The sequence below is a fragment of the Amphiura filiformis genome, chromosome 5 (genome assembly GCF_039555335.1).
Source record: "Amphiura filiformis chromosome 5, Afil_fr2py, whole genome shotgun sequence".
In the NCBI taxonomy this organism is placed as follows: Eukaryota; Metazoa; Echinodermata; class Ophiuroidea; order Amphilepidida; family Amphiuridae; genus Amphiura; species Amphiura filiformis.
This window is the reverse complement of record NC_092632.1, coordinates 68,725,960-68,735,532: the sequence shown is the minus strand read 5'-3', so window position 1 is coordinate 68,735,532 and position 9,573 is coordinate 68,725,960. Positions and strand designations below refer to the sequence as shown.

At 38.2% G+C, this 9,573-nt stretch overlaps 1 protein-coding gene across 1 annotated transcript; it reads right to left on the bottom strand.

Annotated features, from left to right (window-relative positions):
- Positions 1-1,319: 1,319 nt before the first annotated feature.
- On the bottom strand, positions 1,320-8,214 carry LOC140151950 (isatin hydrolase-like). Its single transcript, XM_072174255.1, has 3 exons — positions 7,998-8,214; positions 7,033-7,174; positions 1,320-2,276 (listed from the first exon to the last, which is right to left on the bottom strand). Exons 1-3 carry the CDS (start codon positions 8,183-8,185, stop codon positions 1,791-1,793), a joined length of 816 nt encoding a protein of 271 aa, XP_072030356.1. The 5' UTR covers positions 8,186-8,214; the 3' UTR covers positions 1,320-1,790.
- Positions 8,215-9,573: the final 1,359 nt, after the last annotated feature.

Here is a 9,573-nt window from a genome sequence, read left to right as displayed (position 1 = left end):
ATTAAATTAAAGGCCCATTCTACGGAGCCCGAAGTGACATGGAAGAAAAAATATCTCGGGGCACGAGATAGTAACTCGGGGCTCCGACTTACAAAGTCGGGAGTCCGAGATAGTAACTCGGGGCCCCGAAGAAGAAGAAGAAGAAGAAGAAGATCATTTGGGTTGTCAGTGTCTCTATAAGTATAAGTAGCGTATACAGCCCTTTTTGAACGGGCGCACGCGCCTGTCTATCCTCGACACGGTGATGTTTTTCCAATGACTACGAATAAGAAATGCTAAAACAAGAACTGAAATGATTCACATCTTTACCGACATTATGCTAATGAGTTTTTGATGCTTTTTGAATCGAAATGTTGGTACATTACATAGGTGTATAGGTATTCTAGTCTCAGTGCTAAATTTGCCCTAAGAAAACGTCATTTTTTCTTCACAGGAGCGACTCAGCATACTGCAGTTACTGTCCGTTGTCCTATACACAATACACAGTGCTCTCACCATTGACGCGCGACCTTTACAAATAGTGTATGTTAGAAGTATATTGCATTTGCCTAGTTAACATCACTGTGTGAAAAATAACCGGCCAATATTTAAACTATTCTCCAAACTTCTAGCAAATATATTTCTCTAACATGACCTAAAATTACAGCTAGGTTAGATGTTCAGAAATAGTCGCACTTTCGTAGAATATGAGTGAGGGCAAAGCATAGCTAGCTCATAGCTAGCCAACTCCCCGTGTTAATTGAATGGAGATTTGACCGAAAATATTGAGCTATATTGGTAACGGACCGCTCCGTTCTGAAGGATGCCACAAAAAACGGTACAAGCTACATTTAAACTATTCTAAATAGGTTCTAGAAAATATAGTTTTGTAACATGTCCTAAATTTTTAGCTAATTTAGATGTTTGGAGAGGGTCGCACTTTTGTGTTTTAGGAAGGATATGTAAACGACAGATAACACCAAAAATATGAAGAAATTATTTCCAAACCGTGTTAAGTCAACAATCATTATGTTGCTCATTTTCAAGAATGCTGGTTAACAAAAAGCAGGCCATTGTCTCATTTCGTGAACAAAGGTCCACATACCATTGTTTCCTTGCGTTTCCTTTATAATCAGTTACCCAACTGAAGCTGTATTATAGCACCTAATAGCGATACCGCACATATAAAACAGACACATGTGCACAACCAGAGAAGATCCGATTTAATCAGTTGAGCTGTTTCAATGAGTGTTATCTTGGTTTAATAGCTTTTAATGGGGTTTAAGTCCTGCAAAGGTCGAGATGAATTCTACTGTAGACATGACTGCATCATGGTCAGTTTTCGCGACAGCTATGATGGTTGAAATCAGCCCTTGCCTGATCCCTCTGGCTGGGAAATAATATAGGTTGACCGTCATTATTTTTTACGACTGGCCCTCGAAGTTTACGATGTCCGGGAATTGCCTATTTTACATGCAAAATCATGTCAGTGTTTCTGAAAAGGAAATGCTGCTTAAAATCATTAACAATTAGTCGATCTCTCCCATCTGTATTACACTTGCAGTTTTTAACATTACTAATCATGACCAATCCAAATTTTGCCAAAATTATGCAAATTTCTGCTCATTTTATTTCTTACTTTAGCTGTCTATGGGTTTTTCTGATAATTGAAATTAAGGTCGCACAACAATATAATTCTATTTGGTGCTGTAAAATCTTGAAGGTGATCATTGTATATTCAACAAGTATCAATCAATGACAATGACAAATTGAAATTGTATTGTCAAACTGATTGTTTTCCTCAGATCAACTTAATTTCTGTTTTTTCTCATTTTACTCCGCGTTTCAACCGTGTATGTCGCGAAAACTCGAGATTGGCTGCCACTTCCATCGTATAACTTAAAAGCCGCGACATATATGGTTGTACCACTCTCTGGAATGGAGTCCAGGTTGGCAACATTTTCAATACCCGGAATATTATATTCACCGAGCAGTTGATGAACCGGATACGTTGTCGAGGGCCCGTAGTCTACCGAAGTCGTATCCACACCTATAACGTGTATATTTCGGTTTTTCAACAACCAATCAACAGCATCCTCGTGCCAGCTAGGAAAATGGAACGTAGTGGTATCCATATAGTCCTCGCTGCCAAATAAAAGTGTCCTGTTAGGATATCTTTGGGACCATCCCGAGTTCATTATAACGACCGCACCGTCCGGAATTTGGTTGTATTTGGTTTCCCAGTCTTGGATGTCATCTACGGTGACTCTGTAATCGATGTTTGCTGCGACCTTCGACTGTAAAGATAGTAATATATATCAAAAAAAAAGAAAAAAAAAGTTTGAAATATTGTGAATAATTGGCGATAACCCGCACTGATATTTTTAAGATGCAAAAAGAGCATCGGCCTCAGCCCTGCCGGTGTAGCATGCAATTTTACATACTTACAAAGATTGATATTTTGCATAACTTTAATTTTGCATACGGAACATGTAGAAACACCGCGCAATTTGTGTTATAAGGGTTTATACTACCAAATTACTGTCCCTCATGGGCATAATACATACATACATGACACAACAGCACTAAGTTCATGAGCCCAATACACCTCCATTTCATAGGCAGATTTTCGGAACCGGGGTGGGGGCACAACTTGTATTATAAAATGTACCGACAGAAATTTTTTTTTTGCCGACGGAAGTTTATTTTCCAGTGCGGCGCAAGGTGTGGGGGATACACTAATTTGTCCACTGATGACCCAATCTTTTTTTAACCAACATATGCACCCTTCGTATACCGACGGCCATTATGAGTGGGGACCGGACCCCAGGCCCCCACTTGCTACGCCAGTACCATTACGCCAATATGCTGTAGTATGGCGAAGAAGCTGAAGGCCACTCTGTATGAATATGGATCTTCTTTATTATATACCACGCAAGTCCCTGGGTGTCAGTCAGGGTTCGGTTTTTGCCGGCAAAAACCTGTTTTTGCGGCAAAGTGGCAAAAACCTGGCAAAAACTGTTTTTGCCAGTTTTTGCCTGGTTTAAACCGGCAAAAATGGCAAAAACTGGCAAAAACTCACATATAGTCACTCAAATATTAAAAAGTGACACAGAAAGCTCATAAACAGTAACACACAACTTTTAACGAATCATTCAACCTATTTTTTGTCTCATCAAGTCCTTAAAATGAAAATGTTTTGAATTTGATACATGCCACATTTCGATTAAATGCACTTGAGCAATGAAAATGCATGCCTTTAATTTCTAAAGTATATTGTTTATAATTACACAATCTGGCCTTGTTACACTCTGGAACTTATTTTTGTAACTCAATAATTTGTTTTGAGATGAAAAAACTGAACTATAAATCACTTTTTTAGTCTTTGCCATTTTGTGGCAAAACTGGCAAAAAATGTTTTTGCCAAGTGGTTAAAACCGTGGTTAAAACCACGTTTTTTTTCACCTGCGGCAAAAACCTGCGAACCCTGGTGTCAGTAGCAAATCAAGAAGGTAATTGGCCGTTCATGTGTTGTTCGGAATCGGCCGGATAGGGGCAGAATGGATAGTTGGATACACATTAGAAGGTCACTGAATATAATAATTCTTTACTTAATTGGGTTCAAAGAATATATGCAATAATTTAGAATTGTGGCGAGTACAATGGAGATACAGAAATAGATATTGCTAATTCATCTGTTACACTCCTATCCGCTAGATTTTGGCTTTTAAAATAAGTTACCAATCATTAGCATTGTGATATGCGTCATTATTCACAAACACGATATGCATGACGTTTCCAAAATATGTACTTTCTTTTTCATTGTGCCCGTAAAATATGTAGTTTTCTTTAGACGAATCTAAATTCACGCATTCCTACACCTGACTAGCAGCCTTTAGTTGGGTAGCCGTCGGCTACAATGCCTCATTTCAAATATATAGTTTTAGTTTTGGTTTTGGTTTTGGTCACGTGGTTTCCTATTGTCCTGCCTAACCACTTGAATCATAAGATATCGAACTCATTGTTTCTACCTTTTGTTTAAAACCGAACATTTGTGTCAGTCAGTTTCGGTTTTGGTATCAGTTTCTTATAAGTGGTGTGGATCGTAAAATTATTTGATTTGAAGTTACCTACTCTAAGTATACAAAAGAAATGTTTAAATTTCGCAGTGCAATATTCACGAGGAGAGAAATCGAGCATGGTAATCTACATTGAAAGACGTGGTTTACAAAACCGAATAAGTCTAGGCTAATTCACCTGTGAAAAAATATAGACCATCGAAATATTTGCATTCGACATTACAAAAGGGGTCACTAATTGTATAGGTGCTATAAACAAAATCGATTCATGTCCTTAATCCCATGTACCAGAATCGATGGAAGGCCATTATATGACCTCTAATAACCTAATGACTTTTACTGAAGCAATTTTACTGCAAAAGTAGAAGATAGAGGGAAAAGAGATTGTGTGGGGTGTGTGTGTGTGTGTGGTGGTGGTGGGGGGGGTGGTTGGAGGAGAGAGAGAGCATTGGAAGTGAAAGAGAAGGGGGAGGAGGGCTCGAGATGAAGATATCGAATGTAGGGGAGGAGGAGGGGGAAATGGGTAATTTAGGGAAGAGGTGGTTATATAGGGAGGGGAGCCCCCTCTTAAAGAGGTATGGGCTGTGCTTCCGGGGGATAAGAAATTCATTCATAATCAAATCCTCTCCATGCATCGGTTATGTTTCGTACAAACAAACAAATCCCCCCCCCGCCCCACCCCATCCTTCAATATACGCGCATGTATATGATTTCTAGGCCTAGAACTCGTGAGTGTAATATGCCACCTACCTTCGACAGAGAGCATCAACTGTCGTCCGCAGGATAGATTTCCGATATCAATCATGATAATAATTATGTTAGCACAATAGGCTATTGTATACTTCTGGTTATATACCCTATACTGTGACCTTCCAGCATAATAGTGTTATGATTGCAAACCATATCAGCTCTACTTTTTAATCCCTTGATTTTTGGTTTCTGAACAATAGAGAAACCAAAACTATATATTTGAAATGAGGGAATGCACTCAAAATGTGAAATGATTCGGCCTTGGCGGAAATTTTAAACTGTATTCCATCACCCGTTTTACACCTTAATACATAATAATCGGATTAACTACACGCAGTATCTATGCATTGATGTACTTGCGAACAAAAGGACTATGTATGAATAGATGCGATGGGATTACCTGCGGAATTATCTCTATTATATATATTATTCTATTAACCCTCCTCGTCCTTACATCTTCTCTAGGTGTTAGGCGGCTTTTATTTGCACAATCGGACGCTCAAAACACCAGGTTGGTGCTAGCGGCTACCCAAAGATGTCCGACCAAATCCTGACCATGACTTGGCTCGTTGGATTCGTCTATATGCAAAACTACCTTTGGAAAAGTATGCAATTTTGCATCATGCAAAATATCATATTTTGCCAAAGTATGTGATCTCACACCACCAAATCAGAGTCCCATAGAGATATGTGCTAAATTTGCCTTAAGAAAACGTCATTTTTTTCTTCACAGGAGCGACTCAGTTTTAAGCGACAGCTATGATGGTTGAAATCAGCCCTTGCCTGATCCCTCTGGCTGGGAAAAAATATAGGTTGACCGTCATTATTTTTTACGACTGGCCCTCAAAGTCTACGATGTCTGGGAATTTCCTATTTTTCAGGCAAAACCATGCCGGTGTTTCTGTAAAGAAAAGGCTGCTTAAAATCATTAAAAATTATTCGATCTCTCCCATCTGTGGTACACTTGCAGGAATTAATATTACTAATCATGACCAATCCAAATTTGGCTAAAATTATGCAAATTTCTGCTCATTTTAATGCTTAAATTCAGAATCAATGGGTTTTTCTGAGAAGTGAAATTCAAGGGCGCACAACCATATATACTATTTGGTGGTGTGAAATCATGTGGTTTTGCACGCAGCACCGGGCATACGGCCTAGTGTACTTTCCGGTAGCGGGCGGTACCGGTGCTGTACCAGGCCTCTAGTACCAGGCTGAGAAGATTTTAGTAATATTCGTCTTAGGTTGTAGGTCCAACTCCATTTCTATTAATATTCAAGTACTAGTACATTTAATAGTTCAATGGATGGGAATGGGGCCGGACGGACTTACAAAAAAGCACATAATAAATACATGTAGTTTGAATAGCAATATCCCAAACAGTAGCTTTTCCGAGTAGTTTGTTTTGCGTTTAATATCATGGCCTTTTAACTTTCAGCAACGGGCACGTGTTTAAAACATCCCGAGAATAGCAAAAGTACATGATGCATATGGCTAGTTTTGGATGGAATATTCAATAAACATTAGGTCCTGGGTCTGCCTTTGGTAAAATATAAGACTTGCCATTTACTTGGTTGAATATACATCATTATGCCTTTAAACTTGGTATGTACACGTTTTAATGCACTTTTTTTTCTTCCCCAGCATGGCACCCCGGGCGCGATTATTTTTTTGTAACAACATTTGCATCGCACAAGTACATAAGTTTATGAGGCTTGATATTGCACAAGCTTTTTGCCATTACTATGTCCTCTTACTCTTAAATATAAAGGAATTTATCAGAATCAAAAATCTACTAGGGTTTGAAACGGGGTTCGAACCAACAATCTATGGAACCATAGTCCAGAGACTACACTACTATGCTACGAGTCGTTCTGCCAGAATTGCGTTTGTTTATCATACTTATTGATTATGGAATAAAGCGCTTTCGGGATAATTGGAATAATTGGTGCTAAATAATAAACATGATAAAACGTACACAGGTACAAATCGTTTTCCTTTATTTACCACCATGTTAAGGGGTTCCAAAATTCCAGAATATTTGGATTTGATGACAATGGTCCGGAATTCCAGTCTTTTGCCATAGTTTGCTTTTTTTTTTTTTTTCTTTTTTTTTTTTTTTTGAGTTATTTTTTGGCTGACTGATCTACGTATATCATCTAAATTCTAGTGCTTCAGATGTTTTGTTACCTAGTTAGTACCTAGATTGCTACTATCAAGTTACCTTCACATTAATTATGACTCCTGGTCCAATAAGCTTTTCAATCGGGATTTGGTGCACCCTGTAAGCACCTTCAACGAAATGAGACGGGGCATCTATATGTGTACCACTATGATCTGCCGTTTGAAAAGAATTTGCTTCATACCTAGAAAAAAAGACCATTATAATCAATTTAAAAAATCATTGTACATTATTGTAAACGTGATCTGTGAAGATTTTCTTCCATATAAGGCAGTCACGCCAGCCCGAAAAGGTTGATAATAATAATTCTTCTTGCCGCCCTGCCGCTCCTTCTTCTTCCGCCACCCCTTCGTTTTTCCCGCCCCCTGCTTTTACACCGGGGGTTCACGCCCCAAAGCCCCCCCAAAAAAAAAAAATACGCGCATTTAAGACGCCAAGGCGTTTGATTGTCTTCGTCTGACTAGTTTTTAGCAGCTTTCTACCTTGAAAATCTCGATATTGTTCACATCTTCAGTTTGCTTTTCGCATTTTCCAAGGGACTGACATATTAGATATGCTTGAGTGAACCCCATGCAACCGCTACACTGTTCAATGCCGGTCTTGGGATGTGGCGGGAGTTTCAAAAACACGAGCCCTGAAGAAAATATGATGCGCGCGCATACTGCCACTGCTGCGTGCGAATACTGCCAGGCATTGACGTCCGAAGTCAACGCAGTATACATCTCTATGTGTCGATCGCACGACTTCGTGAGTAATGTGGCAACAAGTTCCAATAATATGTCAGCGCTCTAATCAGATACAATAGAACAATAAACCCTGCAGTGGGTAATTGGTTCTGAGTGTTAAAGATCATTTTTCCAAACTGTGTAGCCCCGGGTGTAGCCTAGGTTCCAAGCCCAGGTGTAAGAGCAAAACTTGATCTCCGCCAGAATAAGCTTTTCATTTTTTGAGACGTCATAATGGTCTTACCGACCGGATGATACAAAATAATGTAAAAGTTAACCTACCAAAAGCCTCCTGGCCTTCTTCCTCGTAAAAGTATCGTGAAGTTATACTTAGGATTGGCCGGCCAAGCTACTGCATCCGGGCCATGCGCGTGAGTAAGGTCAACCGTGACAACGCGGGGGTCCGAAGCAAGAATCGATTCAGAGAACAGAATAATGGAGAACACCGCAATAGCTACAACTCTCAACATTTTGTACAGCTTGTTTGCAATCTCTCATAAACTATGCTTTGCCGAAGTCTGTATTCAATCACGTTCCTGTATAAAGCAAAAATACAATCACGAATACAAATATATCCAAGAACATTCACAACTACAATAACAACAACAGCATCATGTGCTTCAAAAGCGTAAAGATAAAATTGTAGGCCTTTGCCTTACATGTTGACCTTCTTTGACAGAGCAAATGTATTTTGTCAATTTAATATCACCCATATTATAATTGGGCGCACTTTTTTGATTTCAGGGCGGTGGGAATTTTTGAAGAAAAAAACTTTGCCCGCTAGTGAGACGAAAAAAAAACTTCGCCCTCAGGTGAGACAAAAAAAAATCGCCTCACTGATGAGTAAAAAGAAATTTCCCCGAGAATAAAGCATTGATTTTTGCAAGGTATGTTAGTTTACACTAAACTATTTACATTGTGTAAAAAACAGAATTTTGAAAAATATTGAGAGCATCCTCACGGCAGCAAAAGTCGTTTATCTTGGGTAAATGTTACAATATTATATGGCTTTTAAGTTTTGAACAGACATTGGCATCTAATTCAAATACAGGCTTCATAACAATTCAAGGTCGATGGTGCTTCACGTTTTGGAACACGTTTGCAATAAGTTGTCAATATTTATAGTAAACTAATAAATCCGTTTTTATTTATTTTTATTTTTATTTCAAAAGATTGACCCTATTCTTTGAGATTTTCAAAAGATTGACCCTATAACGTTCCACACATTATTATACAACAATAAATATCCAACCCCCGCTAAACACACAAATGTATGAACCCTACGTGACCACGGTCCTATTATTCTTATATTCTTTGACAGGGTCAAGACCGGTAAATCGGCAGTACTTGGAATTGAAAAAGAAAGTATCTCTAAACTACTCCTTTTTATTCATAAATCAAAGGCAGTCCTTCTAAGTTTCATTCTGGAAAATATGACGATCAAATGTTGTGAACTTTTATTTTTACATAAATTTCAATAATGCCCATGTGTTTTCTATGGGTAACTTACGTTACTAAGGGTTATCAAACATGTTACTGTTTAAAAACAGTAAAACAATTAAATGTAAGACAATTCTTGCTGTCATATTGTAAGATACATGTCACGTTTTCAAAATCACTCTTTTGTCAATTCTTGATCTTTTATTTAATACGCAAAATTCAAACAAACTTCAAAGAAAGTAAGTCACGAAACATACGTTACCATTAGATTGAAAGGAGTACTGCAAGCTCTTTTGTTGACAATGCATAAACTAATTGTTTTGGCATAAGACAAAAATAAATTTTTGTTAAAAGGGAATTGATTAACGAAATAATATTAATAAAGTTGATTAAGTCACCTGCGGCTATAATTGTCTCA

Bases quoted from the DNA above. Each gene is read 5' to 3' on its own strand.
- LOC140151950 (XM_072174255.1), bottom strand. From the start codon at position 8,185: ATGTTGAGAGTTGTAGCTATTGCGGTGTTCTCCATTATTCTGTTCTCT. The intron at 7,175-7,997 runs GTAGGTTAACTT...CTTTTTTTCTAG, and splicing joins AGAAGGCCAGGAGGCTTTTG to GTATGAAGCAAATTCTTTTC. The intron at 2,277-7,032 runs GTAACTTGATAG...CTATCTTTACAG, and splicing joins GAGTCATAATTAATGTGAAG to TCGAAGGTCGCAGCAAACAT.